This window comes from Spermophilus citellus (genome assembly GCF_964194105.1).
Source record: "Spermophilus citellus genome assembly, chromosome: 2".
In the NCBI taxonomy this organism is placed as follows: Eukaryota; Metazoa; Chordata; class Mammalia; order Rodentia; family Sciuridae; genus Spermophilus; species Spermophilus citellus.
The window spans coordinates 234,969,716-234,983,861 of NC_138183.1; the positions used below are offsets into that span (position 1 = coordinate 234,969,716).

General features: G+C 35.9%; 1 protein-coding gene across 1 annotated transcript in view; it reads left to right on the top strand.

Moving 5' to 3' along the window:
• The window catches only part of HSD17B12 (hydroxysteroid 17-beta dehydrogenase 12), a 151,656-nt gene that overhangs the window by 98,066 nt on the left and 39,444 nt on the right, over positions 1-14,146 (top strand). The window contains exons 5-6 of the mRNA XM_081281086.1: positions 11,174-11,238; positions 12,065-12,109. Of these exons, the coding sequence (XP_081137212.1) occupies positions 11,174-11,238; positions 12,065-12,109 (110 nt within the window). The remainder of the gene's footprint in view (positions 1-11,173; positions 11,239-12,064; positions 12,110-14,146) is intronic.

The window sequence follows — 14,146 nt, forward strand, 5'->3', positions numbered from 1 at the left end:
TCGTATTCCAATTCTACAGTGTCTTCTCTAGTATGGTCTAATCCTCTAGAATTTGTGAGGGGAGCCTGATGGTTTTTTTTTAATTTTTTATTTTTTATTTCCCCCCACCTGTACCATTACCTGGATTTCTAGCCCCTTCAACTTATTTCCCCCTCCCTTATCCCCATGTACTCTCACCTCTGCTCCTAAGGTAAAAATCATTTATTCTCCTTCCTCCTCGCTTCTTACAAATCTCACCTTTTATAGATTTCTCTAAGATATTCTATGTATAGGTTAATTTCTAGTAAGATCTAGCAGTCCACACTATACTAAGTCATAAGATTTTTTTCCTACTGAGTATTAATGAAACTAGTAATGATAAAAAGAAAAATAAATGACCAAAATATACTCTATTTGTTTGAAGAGCATTAAACTCCAAACAATAGTCAGTGCTTAATAAAGAAAATTAATATTTTTTGAATTACAAAGGGAAATGCTAAAACCCTTTGTCATGAAAGAAACATTAAGTTTTCAATGAGATAAGTGGAAAGAAAACAGCATGTATTGTATGAGTTTATCCTGAAAGGTTACCATAACTTGATGAGATTCTAAATGCTTAAGGTGGGATTCTTAATTCTATTATGTTAAAAAAAAAAGTAAGCATGTCTTTTTTCTTGGCAAATATTAAGAAATACAGATTTAAGAAGCTTATAAAACTTCAACTATTTGGAGAAAATGACATCCTTACATCTTTGAATAAGCAAAAAATTGGTTAACAAAATACGATTGCTATAATGCTTGCTTGATCCTCAGGCGAGACTCTCCTCTGTGTTCCAAATTGGTTTAGAGGGCTTTGCACAATACATTGCAGGGAGGCGAAATTTACCAAGGCCAAAGGAGTAGCCTTGGATTTGAAATATGCCACAGACAATACTTTTTTTCAAATTCCACTACTGTGGCTTTTTTAACTTTGTAAAGGTGAGATTCTTTATTCTGGAAGGAGAAAGAAAGATCCTCTTGGAAAAATATAGTTACTTAGTTTGTGATTCAAATTTTTAAAAGCTCCTATAACTTTAGGCAAGTTTTTCATGCACGCTAGACAAGAATTTTCCCAAATGTTCTGAAGGTCCTTTCCACCTAGAGTGTCACGGTTTATGTCAGTTGAAAAATTGAGAGTATGAGTGAGTATCAGATGATCTGTGTTGTCATACTGGCCAAGTATGTTCAGAACTATATGTCAACCATTGACTTGCTTCTGCCCACACACATGGCCCATGATTTTAAGAGGCCCCACTTTGACAACAATAATATGTATCGATAGTAAAGCTGAACTAGACATTGCTGTGCCCTTTGTAAGTGATAATTGTCCCACTAACGTACTAAAAAGATAGTTCAAGGAGAGATATTCATCAGAGTTAAGATCAGTCAGTTTGCTGTGTATATTTAGGTTTCCCAAGTTAGTTTACAAAAGACCCAAGTATTAGCTACTTAGGGAAAAAGGAGTAGTTAGCTTCCAAATGGCAGATTCCCAGATAATTGTGTTGGGATCGAGAAAGGGCTTCCTTGTAGTTGAGTCCTCAGAGGATCAAAGGAAGAGGAATAGACATTGACCTAGGAGAAGGACCCAAGCAGCCACAGAACTGTGCTGAGAAAGCTTGTGTAGGATTGGTTGGAAGGAAGAGAGAGTGGGCATACTAGGAAATTATGCAGTTTCCCCCTTCCAGTTGATCAAGGAAGTTAAGAATAGAGGAGAGATCCTCACTTCTGTAGGGGGTCTAGACATATATAAAATCTACCATTAATAACAATACCTCTGAAAAGACTGATTACAACTGTCATTTACATCTTACTGGGATTGGTTTATTCATTTGATCATCTGTCTACTTCTTGCTGGATAGTCGCCCTGAGGAAATTTTAGTTAATGAAAGATTGGGAAAATCATTTTGAAATGGAGGACAGACTTAAGAAGAAAATTGTATTGGCAGACTTGTGATCAGTGGGGTGCTTAGATGAGGAAAAGAAGGGCAAAATAAAGTTCGTTTAGAAGGCACCAAAGATAAACTTCATGTACTTGGAAATACCACCACCCCTTTCTTTTTCTGAAACCCCAAGTGTAAGCGGAGGCCATTAGGCCAGGAGTGTAGAAAAAAATTGTGGGACTGTATAGAATGATAGTTTGGGGAGGGGTGGAGTTTCTCTGCCAATGCCAGGGTACTATTCTTGTGATTTTTTGAAATCTTAAAGACACTTCTAAATCTTCCCTTTTGTAGTATTGCAGTCACATTCTGTCACTAACCACCCAGAGTTAGCATAGATGCCACAGGTTCAAAGGCAGTTTCCAACAAGATTGTCCTCACTTCAGATGCTAGCTGTTTAGGGGTCCCTAGGCCATCTGTACTTTTGATAAATTCCAGGGTCCCCGTGGTTTCCTCATGTTTGACAGTTAGCCGGGGCCTTTACAGAGCTCAGGAAAATGCTGTATTCACGACTAAAGTTTATTTATGAAGGATACTAGCAGGCTGAGGAGCTGAGGAGGCACAGAGCAGTTTGGGAGGGTCCGGAGCACAAAGCTGCTTCTGTGCCCTCGTTCTGTGAGTTGGGACACCCTCCTGCACGTCTGTGCTTTCACCAATGAGAAGCGCCACAGGCTTCAGTATCCAGAGTTTGTAATGGGATTTCATTATGTAGGCATGATTGCTTAAATCATTGGCAATGTAATTGCACTCAATCCCCTGAGCCCTCCTCCCTTATCTGAAGATTGAACTGGCTCAAAGCCCCAACCCTCCAGTTTGATAGTTGGTCTTTCTAGTGACCAAACCCCATCTTGAGTCACCTTGTTAGCATGAACTCAGTTGTGATCCAAGGGTCTACCATTAATAACAAAGAACTGCTCTCACTGAGGGTATTCCGAAGTCTAGACCTCCAGCCCATTAACAGAAGCCAAAGAAATTCTTTATTATACATCACCTTTCTTTCCTATTAAAAAGTACTTATGGGGGCTGGGGATGTGGCTCAAGCGGTAGCATGTTCACCTGGCATGCACAGGGCGCTGGGATTGATCCTCAGCACCACATAAAACTGAAAAATAAATATTAAAAAAAATTCTCTCTCTCTCTCTCTCTCTCTCTTTAAAAAAAAAGTACTTATGTTGTTCAATATGATATTTCAGTGCATGGTATGCAATGGTATATCTGTCACCTCAAACATTCATTATTTTTTGTTTTAGGATCATTGAAAATCCCATCTGCTAGTTACTTTGAAATATACAATGAATTGTTGCCAACCGTACTGTGCTATACAATATTAGAAGTTATTCTTCCTTTCCAACTGTTCCCCTGTGCCCACTTACTATTTACTATCCTCTCTCTATTCCTTTTCTCCTGCCCCAGTCTTTGGTAACCACTATTCTATTCTCTACTCCTATTTGTTAATTGATTCCATCAATCAATCGTATACTAACTCACTAAACAAGTAAAATTTCATAGCTATAGTGGTAAATGCAACAGACATTGTTTCGGCTTTCATGGAAGTTAGCCACGGAACAAGTAGTTGGGAATGTGTTGCATGTAATGAAAGATTATATTATTGAGAAAGTTAAAACTATCACAGATGGTCTCCCCAAGAAAGTAATGTTGAAACCTGAAAGCTAAGACTGAGAAGGTTTCCTGGTTGGAGAAACAGCATGCACAAACACCCTGAAGTCTGTGTGCTCAGCATGTTGGAGGAACTGACAGAAGACTGCCAACCTGGAGCAAGGATTTCAAAGGGGGGCAGTAGCAAGAGAGAAGTCTGAAGATTAAGCAGAGCCAGATCATGAAAGTCTTAGAAAACCAGGTTAATAAATTTGGACTTGTTAAAAGAAAAACTTTAAGCAAACCAAATTTAACAGTTTGTTTTTTAAGCAAAGAACTGTTTGCATGTGAGGCTCAAAGAGCTATGCTCTTCAAACTTGGCAGGCAGCATTTATGGCCAGAAAATGGAAGTGAGGTACAGAGACAGCTTGACTGAGCACGGTTAGATCAGCTGGCTGGCTGTGAGACTGAGACTCAGCCATTTGTTACAAAAGCATACCCCTAAGTTAGGTTTACTTACCAACTTGCATATTGTCATCTAGAGACTCAAGAGTATAGAGGACATCCTTGGGCCAAATTTAGTTTAACATACTTTATTGGAAGTATAATTAGGAAGCCACTGTAGAATTTTAAGGATGAATTGATAACATTTTAGAATTTTAGCAGGATCCCTTTTGACTTCCAAATAGGAGTAGGCAAAAATTGATAAGAGGACACCAGTAAAAGGCTATTTTGGCAATGAAACATAAGGTGAAGATGGTTTATATTAGGAAGGTGGCAGTGGAAATGGGTAGAAATAGATGTTTAGGAAATAGACAACAACAAATAGACACCAGGATCATTTTCTGATGAGCGTCCTTATTAGAGGTCTTGAGTGAAGAGTAACAATAATAGCTTCATTTTTAAGTCATTCTTGTCAACATTCATTGAGCGTTCTTTACATGTCAGGCACCATGCTGATGAATCTCATTTAATCTTCAACAACTTTATAAGGTAGATATTAATATTTCTGTACCCATTTTACAGACAAGAACCAGACTTAGAGATTAAATTCATTTACCAAAATTAGACAACTGGTAATGAGCAACTTCCAGGTTCTGACTTGAAGAACTGGATGGCATTTCTCTAAGATAGGAAACTGGATCTGGAGTAAATTCTGTGGAGCAAAATGAGGAGTGCACTTTGGAATATGTTAAGCTTGAGAGCCTGTAAGAAATCCAGGTGGAGACACAAGCAGACAGTTGGATCACTGGTACAAACATCCTTCTTTGCTAGAAGGGAGCCTTCTTTGTACTGAATGAGACAGAAGCCTGGTATAGCCAATCATAGTAAGCAGAATAGGTAAATGGATTTACACACACATTTAGGATACTCATCAGGAATATTTCAGGCTATATATAATGCCTTGCAATTCCATTAGATGTATTGACTGAGATTGGATTTCTAAAGTGAGCATAAGACTTTCAGATTTCAAATTTATTTCCTTTTACTCAAAATCCACTAATGATATTAATTAAAGCAGAACCTTTAACTTAAAACTGGGTAATTAGTTCTGTGATTCAGAAATGTAAATAGAACTGTAAGTCACGAAATAGATAAATGTGTTCCTGTTAGCTAACACTTAGCTACCAACCTCATGTCATTCTTCTTTCCTCTTCCCCTCTTCCAATTATATGTATGGCAACTATTACCTACTTTTGTAACAAGGATCACAGCAATTTATAATTAGTGGAAAGGAAATGTTCTGTTGTGTTGCTTCTGACTCAATCTTAATTTTTCAATTTCTGATTAAAGGCACTGCAATTTAAAGCCTTGTAAACTCTCTTTTATTTGGAAATTGCTACTCACAAGTGTATGAAAACTGTAAAGTTTGCAAAATGTTTTACATGGTGTTCCAAATATCATCTGTCAGTGTATGAACATGTGCTAGCTACAGCAATATGTTAAATAAAGCAGAGAAGGGATTTTCTTTGCATCACTTTCCACACTCTCTCTAGACTGTAAGACTAGATCCACTTGAATGCATTAAAGAGAGTAGAGGAGGAATTGGGATAAATTTGATCAGCATAAACAGACCTTCTAGTTAGCTGCTATCCAGAGTTCTATCTTGCAGAAGAACTTCTCATTTAAATTTTTTTTTTTTAGTTGTAGATGGACACATTATTTTTATTTATTTATTTTTAGTGGTGCTGAGGATCAAACCCAGTGCCTCCCACATGCTCTACCACTGAGCCCCAGCTCCAGCCCAGAACTTCTCTATTTTGATGCTGGCTATATAAAATAGAAGCAGGGCACTTTGTTTAGGGCACAAAGTAGGAGTTCAATAAAGTTTTGATGAATTAATGGCCACATGATAACAACTCTTCCTCAGTTTATTTAATATATTAATATGTTCCTGACATTGGGTTAAAGATTTTATGTATATTAGCTCATTTGATTCTTAAATCCATATCTTTATTTCCTATATAAGTATAATAAGGAAACTGAGGCTTATTAGGGTGAAATCACTTGCTTCTTGTTAGAAGCTGGTGCTAGTGGAGTCAGGACTGAACCCGGGGGTTTGTGAAGTCTGTATCCTTTGGCATTTAAAAAAATTTCTTTATGGGAATTGAACCCAGGTCTCAGATGTGCTACGCAAGTGCTGTACCACTAAACTATACCTCCAGCCCTTTTATAAAAATGTAAGCTAAAACATTAAGTACTGGAGGGGTCCCCCACTCTCTTTTGATATAGTCTTTATTACGGAAGTGTACATTTCAAAAATTCATTAGTGACAGCAGTTTTTAGAAGCATCTTATACTAATGAACTAAGTGGTAAAACTGGATTAGTTTATAGAACTACAAATGTAACTTAAATGTGATCTTATCATTTTCTGTTTTAATATCGTGAGAAGGAAGTAGAGGAGACAACTTTGCATTATTAGAATTATATTTGAAAGCTCAACCATTAGGCAAAGTGAACTACATTAATTTCTTAGCTTTCTGATTAATCTAGAAAAAAGCAGGTTGATGGTCTGTGTGAGGTTAACCATATGAGTAGTTTTTCCTTTTCTAGTAAGTTATTGTTTGTTCTTCCCTCATGCTCAACCCAGATACCAAAAATCTAATTTTCTAATGACATTATATATCTCGGGCAGCTGGTTTCAATAGAGAATTCTAGGTCCAGTAAGGTCAGCAGCAAATGACTTTAGAAGAAACAAGAATCTGGTGTATTTTTTTTTCTAAGTAAGAGATGTGGAAATGATTTTTTAAAGTTTTATGATAAAGTTAGAACAACATTCAGAATTTCTCTGGATTTTCTATGTCTCAAACATGAAGCACTTACACTGAGCCCAGTGTTTTGTGCAGTTCTGGAGGGGGGCTGCAGAGAGCACAGCTGAGCACGGCCCCTGCCAGTTCTCCCTGCCAGGGTCAACTCTAGGAGGATCACTTCTTGCCCAACTTCTCTTTCCACTTCCCTGGGTCCTTGTTCTGGGTCTGTCTTCCCCTCTGTTCTGTCTGCCTAGTCTCTTCTCTTGGATTCTTCCCAGCCTTAGAATTCCAGAGAGAAACGGATAGGAAAGATCTCCTTAGTGTTCAAGGTCCTGTTCTGATTGTGGGCTAACAGTGAGGATTTGGAGCTTATGCAGATATTCTTTGTTTTCTGAAAGACAAAGAATACACAAGTGAAAGGGTTTTTTCAGGGCACTGAAAAAAATTAGATCCATTTCTGGTGCCTCACCTGAAAAATTCAGGAAAACTCACTAATAATCTACTATTTAATGCTGATTTTTAAGATAATGCCATTTAGAAGGAATTTTCACCTTTTTGAGTAATGTTAGAACAACTTGTAACATTGCTTGGTGTTGTAAATCCTATAAAAAATCTTGTAAAATATAGAGATGGCATTGCCTGCACCCATTCTTAATGAGATTCAATTATAATGGGACTATTTCCATCTTTTCACTCCTACCCAAAGCCTGTTTCTTCCTTTTGCCATTCCCCAAAAGCTTTCCGCCTACTGTTTGGTTATTGCTGCCATCTAACGTCTCAAAATAAAATTGCAGTGGGTTTGCCTTTTCCCGAAAGATTCACACTATTCTGCAGTTTATGGAAATTACTGTTTGAGAGTGTAGGGAAGTTCTAGCTTTCTCTCTGAAGGTTTAGTACACAAGTGAAAGGGTTTTTCAGGTAACTGAAAAAAATTAAAGTTGAAATTGAGTCTGCTGAAATAAACGGACAATAATAAATTAGCAAGAGAAAAGGCACACAAATTCATTAATATGCACACATGCATGGGCCCCACACAAAATATGAAATTCAAAGAAGAGCCAGATAGTTGAAGCTTAAATACCCTCTTTATAGGGGAGGGAAAAGGGGAATGTAGGCAACTTTAGAGGGGTAGGAGATGATTTTTAGGGGAGATGAATAGGCCCAGAGAACAGACAATGCCCGAGACAAAGTTGCTCTAGCCTCTAGGTGTGGAGTTTGGTTTTCAGCCTCCTTCTCTGTGATGAGTTTAATCTTCCTTGGTTAATGAAATTTCAGTAAGAAGATTGAAGGCAATTGTGTTCTTCTTTGGTGGATCCGGTTTAAGTAGATAAGGGAACTTCAGAAAAAGCTTCACCCAGAATCTGCTGATTCCCAAATGCCTCTGATTTAAAATTATCAGCACACCAAGGCACCATATTTTGGGGGATCATTTTCTGAACACCAATAAAAGCAACAGCTATTTCTTCCTAAACTCTTGAATAATAGCACTCCAAAGTGATGGCTTTTTGTGGAAAGATGATAGGTAGCATGCACCCCACAGTAAAAGATCAATCAGTAAAGCAAGAAGGAAGTTAAGTGACCTCATGCGTAGTACAGGATAAATTGCCATTGTGACCTTCGTGTACATTTCCTCTCATAGAATTGGACTTGATGCTCTGAAAGGCCTATTCTAGCTTTAACTTTTTTAAAAATATATCTGTACGTACATTAATAAAGGCATAGTTCTTGTATATGGTACTATTTATTTCTTCAGGCTAAAGTTTTCAGTGTTGAGCATGTTTTCTTATAGAGAGCTAAGTTAAATAGATGTTCCCATTTATATTGTATGAATAGATAGCATTGATAGATTCCCTCTGTTCAATCAGCAGAGGCAGAACTGAAGACTATCTATTGTTAGTGCAGCCTGAACCACAGTAATACTTATTGCTTGCCTAGTTATTCATGAACTTCCTGAAGTTCCTGTGCCACTTGCAAAGCTCCCACAATTAAAAAACAAAAGCAAAAATTCTGACCACATCTGGATTTTAAAAGATTTATAAGTATACTGTTCAATTTTTTTTTTTTAGCATTTTGAAATGTAGCATTAATACTTCCATAGGCTAGGAAGAAATCTGAGGATAGAAGTCTTTCTAGATATGGTAGAGTGAAGGGAAATGGAATTTGCCCTACATGATAGATTTTAAAAAAAATACTGAAGAACATTACCACCTGGAAAAACCTTCCTTGAGGATTCTGCTATCTTAAACTGACTTTGTAAAGAATATTTTGTTTATGTGTAGCATTTTAATAGGTATTTTGGTTTATCTTGGTCACATTTTAAATAAATTATTCATCCTTTATAATTCCATTGTGGTTAGGGCAAAGTCAAACGAACATAATACCTTACCTTCAACTAGCTTTGACTTAATTGTTAACAGATATTTTATAGAATTGATCCCTGGGACCCCCATTGGAGGGAGAACCTATTGAATAAACTAAAAATGAATTTGGACCTGCTGTTACGTTTAGATACTAACCCTACTCAAATGGGCATAGATCTAATTAAAAACAGTTTGTTTTGCCATTATCCTTTCTTACATATTTCAGAGGTTTCAGTGGTCTTGTTCAAACCATCCTGACCACATTTTGCAAGTAAAATCTGGAGACTCACAGTGCCTCAAGAGCCTGGCTTAGCTTTAACACAGAACCCTTACTGAGTTCCTTTGAACCCCTGATTTTGTTAGTCTGTTGAAAAAGTTATTGTCAGGTTACTGTAGTTACTTATAGTTACCTTAGTAGTAATTGAAGTTACTACTGTTACTCAAAGGCTTATCTGGCGCAATTGCTTGTAAGTTTTGGCAGATTGATCATAATTTACTATCTTCTTGCAAATGAACTTTTTTCCCCCTAATACTTCAGTTTTATTAAACATATCATATTTTTGTTTATTATCCAATTATTACTGATTTTTTTGGGAATTGAATCATGGATGAAGATGTATGACACCTTTAATATACTAATTAAGAGCCTTGCCTCTGAAATACAATTTTCTGAGTTTGAGTTCTGCCTTAGTTTGTTCTATGACTTGAAGTCAAATTATTTAACTGCTGTGAACTTCAGTGTGTAACTATGAGAACACATTTTTAAAAAGTGAAAAATTTTAAAAGGGAGACAATAATAGGAACTACTTAATAGAATTATTTTGATATCTATTAAATGTAGATAGGTAGGTAGATAATCCATTTCACGAGTTACTTAGTTGATAACGAATGTAGAAATAGTGTATTTATTTTTTTCTTTGTTTTGGGGTGGGAGTGGTACCAGGGTTGAACCCAGGGGTATTTAACCACTGAGCCACATCTCCAGTTCTTATTATTTTTTATTTTGAGACAGTTGCTTAGGGCCTCGATAAGTTGCTGAGACTGGCTTTGAACTTTTGATCCTCCTACATCAGCCTCCCCAGCCACTGGGATTACAGGCATGTGCCACCATGCCCAGAAGTTTATTTATTTTTTAATTCCTGTATTTATTCCTTCTTTGGGATTGTCTTTGCCTTTCCAGAGTTAGAGGAAACCAGGATAACTAAGCATTCAAATCATGGGCCTAATTACATGTGTTTGTTCAGATCATGTCAGTAGTTTTAGAGCCTCAAACTTAAGCTAGGTGACTGGGGAGTTGTGAAGCAAGGAAGACTGAGACATGACTTCAGCCTTTGATGGGTGATTTATCAGAGGTATTCAGTCTCACCTATTTTCCTGGCTGCACATAGAATCCTTCCCTCAATTCCCAGATGAAGTCAGGCTCTGCTGGAACAGGCTCCCGTAGCACTCTGCACTTTGTCATGAAATAATTGTTTGTGTTGGTTGAGCGCCTTTCTATTCCTACTAGATTGTGTACTCTATCACATGAGAAGCAGTTTCTTTCTACTTTTCCCAGTGTCTAGCACATGTCTTGCCCAAAAGTATATGGCAAATATTTGTGGCATGACTACACAAGCTCTTAAGAGTGAACAAAATGAGATGCATATCATATGTGGCTTATTCTGCACTATGAAAATTGAAGATGTAGAGAAGAGTTTAGCAATATCTACAAATAACTGTGTTGCAGAGAGAGAGTACATATCTCTCCAGGGGCTGTGGAAAGTAAGAGGTGAGTAGAAGTCCTTTTGACAAGGGTTAGATGCTAACTAAGTGCAGAAGAAACGAAAGAAGAGACATTTGAACTGGACTTTTCAAGGGTATAAAATTTGAATAGAAAAGTGTGGGAAAGGTTACCCCAAACATAAGCAGTATTTTATGTAATTGTATCATTTCACTCTTGATAGCTTTAATCTCATTGTTTTCAATAAATCTGTAAAATGTATATTAGCTAACAATTTTGTCTTATTTCAGTGAACAATGTGGGAATCTCATATGAGTATCCTGAATACTTTTTGGAAATTCCTGACTTGGACAATGTGAGTCTTTTTTTTTTTTTTTGTCTGCTATGGTAACAAAAGAATGCATGCAGGTCTTGGTAAGATAGTATTGTATAATGATTCAGTCTGTGAGCACTGGAGTCCAGCTGCCTGAGGTTCACACTTAACTCCTCTGTTTACTACTTGAATTCTCTGGGGAAGAACCTAACTTAGTTTCCTCACCAATAAAATAGGCGGCTTCATAGGAATGTTAAAAAGATTGAATAAGAAAATGTTTATGAACTCATTTATACAGTGTCAATATCAATAATAGTTCTAGTTTTATTTTTTTATTATATCAAGACAACTCTATTTTAAGTATTAGGATTCTAAACATCAATTTAAAAATCAAATATGTTAATATCTATCAGCATTTTTGATTCAGGTAAACCAACTCTACCAGAAGGTAAACTGCGTCCTTGATATGCACATAATCCTTTAATGAAAACAAGGAATATATGTCATTGAAGGGCTATGTAAAATTTTTTAAACTGTTGAAAATCTTAGACTCAATAATTTCTACTCTCCATATCAGGAGAGAGGAAATTGCAAAGTGTTTTATTTATATTGGATTTAATGTGTCTTTTCACTTCCATAGTTTACTTGCACGTTTACCTTGTCTTTTGCATATTAGCATGAATTGCTGCTTTTGTTAGAAAAATACTGTAACACTAAGAGTAAGATAAACTCTGCCTCTCCACCCCAACTCCTATAATTTTTTCAAGATCTTTGCAATATCTCATGAAACTTCCAATGTATCACAATATTACTTGAGTATATATCTAATATGATCAAATCTATATAAAATTATCTGTATTTTTTTCAGGCCATTAAGAAACTGATAAATATTAATATTCTTTCTGTTTGTAAGGTAAGTAGCTTTGTTAGAAATATGTCACCTTTTTGGTTCTTTCTATTAAAAATCGTGATTTGTGGTCAGATGATTTCACTCCAGTCACTTAGAGTAAGCATGTGTTCCATTTGAAAGGTGTGTGTTTACTTATGTTCTCAGGAAGTAGAAAGAACTGACCACCAAACAAGCATCTGTGTTATTCACTTTCTAATAACCTAACAGTTTAAGTGTCTTCTACATGCAAACCCTATAGTATGTCCTGAGACTACAAAAACAAACTTAAGCTGAAGATTGATTGACTTCATCCACCTGCTATTCATCACTGATAAATTTTTTTCATTTTGTCTCCCCTGCGATCCATTTAAATTTAAATGTCATGGCACAGCATTGTATGGAGAATATTGGACCATAAAGTAACGAGAGTGATGTTCGTAGAAACCTAATAGCCAAGCCTAGCTGTGAAGTGCTAAGCATGTATTATAGCCGTGTCCCTTGGATATGCCAACAGAAGACAGCACAGCTGATACCTCTAAAAGGAACAGTAGCTAACAAATAGAAATATCTCAGCACTTATTTTGTTTAGTTGTTAGCAATAACTAAACAAAAAAAAATGACCATACTTTGGTTTTATATACCAGACCAGTGAAATTCTGCCTGAGGCATAATTCCCATGAGCAATATCAGATAATATAAATGTACACGTTAGTTTATATATACACTATATATGCAGAAGTATATATGTACTATATATGTGACTATATAGCATATATAACGTGGTGATAACATGCTTATACATACTAATATATACTATATTATGCACACACTAGTTGAAGGAAATAAAAAAGGTTTCATTCAGAACTCTTAATTGATCAGATAAATATAAATAAGAACTGGTTGTTAATTTTTACTTTATGGCATAGTCTTGGTATTTATTGTGAATGTTTAAAAGAAAAATTCTTTTCTTCATGTGTCCTCATGTCCTAAGAGAAAGTATAACTTTTACATGTTTGATTTCAAGTCCAAGAACCTGGGAATATCATGCCTTGCCCAACTTTCCATGTATGGTTGTCCTTCTCTCTGTAGAACGTATGTGTTGTTTGAAAGTGTTAACTAGGTTTTTTAAGGCAAAGAATGTTTGGTAGCTTGCTACTTAAAGACACCTCAAATGAATTATATTGTAAAATGACAAATAATTTTACAAAACAAATAGTTATTCCCATTGTATCTTCTCTCTTACTGTTATTAGCCAGGCTTTTTTTCTCACCTGAGATTTGATTTAAGTGAGGTAAATCAGTAACAAGTGGATCTGAGTAGATGTGGAGCAAGACCCACATGCATAAAATTGATGTTTTAAAAATGCATCAATTTAAAATGAACTTATCTGTTTGGTTTGAAAGACATCTCCCTTATATTGTGTAAGTGTAATCATTCTTTAATAGTCTGTATGTGGTTTCAAGATAATTAAATAACTACCATTTACTATTTATATCTGACCTTTGACATTTTACTTAACCTCTGTGCTTCAGGTTTTGTCTGTAAATTGAGGATAATAATTCTCTTCACCTCATAGAATTGTGAGAATTAAATAATGTAAAGTGTATAAAACTGTTAGAAGAGTGCCTAGAATATACAGTAAGTGATCTAAAAATGTGATTATTGTTGTTGTAAAATGTAATTGTTGTTACACTCAGAGCTGATAAAGGTTTTTTAGTAAATATGTGTAATCATGATTTTATATTTTTTAAGAAAGCAAAGTTTTTGGGGGGCTGGAGTTGTGGCTCAGTGGTAAAGCACTTGCCTCACATGTGTGAGGCCCTGGGTTCAATCCTCAGCACCACATAAATAAATAAAACAAAAGATCCATTTACAACTAAAAAATATATTTAAAAAAAAGAAAGCAAAAAAGTTTTTTGATCAAAATTAATATTACTTCTAGTCTGTAATTCTGTTCTTTGTTATTTTGCCTTTTGAAATGACTGTGTACTGTTACTTTCATATATCTTTTCTGGTACATTTGGCCGAGTGTTTGAAAATAATGAGTGTTAAAACAATGCA